Genomic DNA, 1,527 nt, shown 5'->3' on the forward strand with positions numbered 1-1,527 from the left:
GGGGGATGAAGATGGTGGGGGATGAAGATGGATGGATGGATGGATGGATGCACAATACACTAAAATACAGTGTCACATGACAACTTGCTGGGGCAGCCTGCTGGAGCCTAGCAGCAGGTATAAAAAGGGGAATTTGACAAGACAGTCAGTCGGACGCTGACACTCGTTGATGCTGCATCAAAGAGGCCAGGGAATAGAAGAAAGAAGACATGCACCCAACACTAGAGCTGAAGACACCTCCGAAAGGGGGGAGGCCCGCCACGTCAAAACGGTAGAGGAGTAGGGGCCGAAACCGGACGTGGTTCCTCCTGATGATGTCTTCAGCTAACTGGAACCTATAAAGGGAAGGTATGTCAAAAGAAAGTAATTCAACAACGCGGGTTGATGAACCGTAAGACGTATGGCCAGAACCTCCTGGAAAATAACCATAGCGAGGGACATTCCACAGTTGAATTAGAACAGTGATAGGCGTGAAGAAGAAAGAAGACATGCACCCAACACCAGAGCTGAAGACACCTCCGAAAGGAAGGGGGGGCCCGCCACATCAAAACGGTAGAGGAGTAGGGGCCGAAATCGGACGTGGTTCCTCCTGATGATGTCTTGAGCTAACTGGATCCTATAAAGGAGCTGTTGTGGTAGCAGACCACGAAACATGGTTGAAATTCCTCCAATACAGTCAAATACAGTACAAAAGGGTACAGTGAAGTACTGAAGAGTACAGTGTAAGCAACTTACCTTAATAGTCTCAATCCCTAGTTCTTTGGCTGACTTAAGGTTGGTCCCAATATCATCAAGGAACACAGCTTGTTGAGGTCTCATCCTCAGTTGTTTAAGGCACATTTCGTATATTCTGGGGTCAGGTTTCCGACACTTCACGACAGCAGACTCAATAATCTGGGACCGCAAGGTAGAATTTCAATCAGTAAATTGTGATATTATGAGGAAGGACTTACACACCGGATGGTCACCGATGGAATGTCTGGTTATAGGTCAGCTGGATCAGGATTGATAGAGGGGGAACAACTACAATTCCAAAGAGACAGGATGGTCACAAACGGAACATCTTTGGCCCCAAGTCAAATGGATCAGGACTGACTTGGAGTTAAAGATCAACCAGGAAAGACACGTAAGTGGATGGAATCCTAGACACATTATTTACATTATAGGATCTATTTTAAAACGGGGGCCACATTTTTCATTAATGTTTTACGTAGTGTTTTTGGTACGGAAAGACTTTCAAACTTCGTGTACTTATCTATTTTGTGTTATAGAACAGAAAAATATTTTTGTATTCGAATTTATTTCATGTAAAAAATTGTCTTATTTCGATAATTTCAACCAATCACTGACAAGTATTCAGTTGTTTACATTTACTCCTTTGGCTGATTAAGCGGTGTAAAGCGTATTTAATCTCCATACCTTCGTTTTATTTGCTTTTTTCATTTTAAATTTGCTTTAACCCTAACCCTAACCCTAACCCTAACCCTAGGGTTAATTGTTTCAGAATCGTTTGTTTATGTAGTCGGC

At 43.2% G+C, this 1,527-nt stretch overlaps 1 protein-coding gene across 1 annotated transcript in view; it reads right to left on the bottom strand.

Moving 5' to 3' along the window:
- Positions 1-1,527, bottom strand: part of LOC106867258 (acyl-CoA dehydrogenase family member 10) — a 49,638-nt gene that overhangs the window by 38,763 nt on the left and 9,348 nt on the right. Inside the window, exon 4 of the mRNA XM_052978082.1 lies at positions 736-915. Within this exon, the coding sequence (XP_052834042.1) occupies positions 736-915 (180 nt within the window). The remainder of the gene's footprint in view (positions 1-735; positions 916-1,527) is intronic.

This window comes from Octopus bimaculoides, chromosome 30 (genome assembly GCF_001194135.2).
Source record: "Octopus bimaculoides isolate UCB-OBI-ISO-001 chromosome 30, ASM119413v2, whole genome shotgun sequence".
NCBI lineage: Eukaryota > Metazoa > Mollusca > Cephalopoda > Octopoda > Octopodidae > Octopus > Octopus bimaculoides.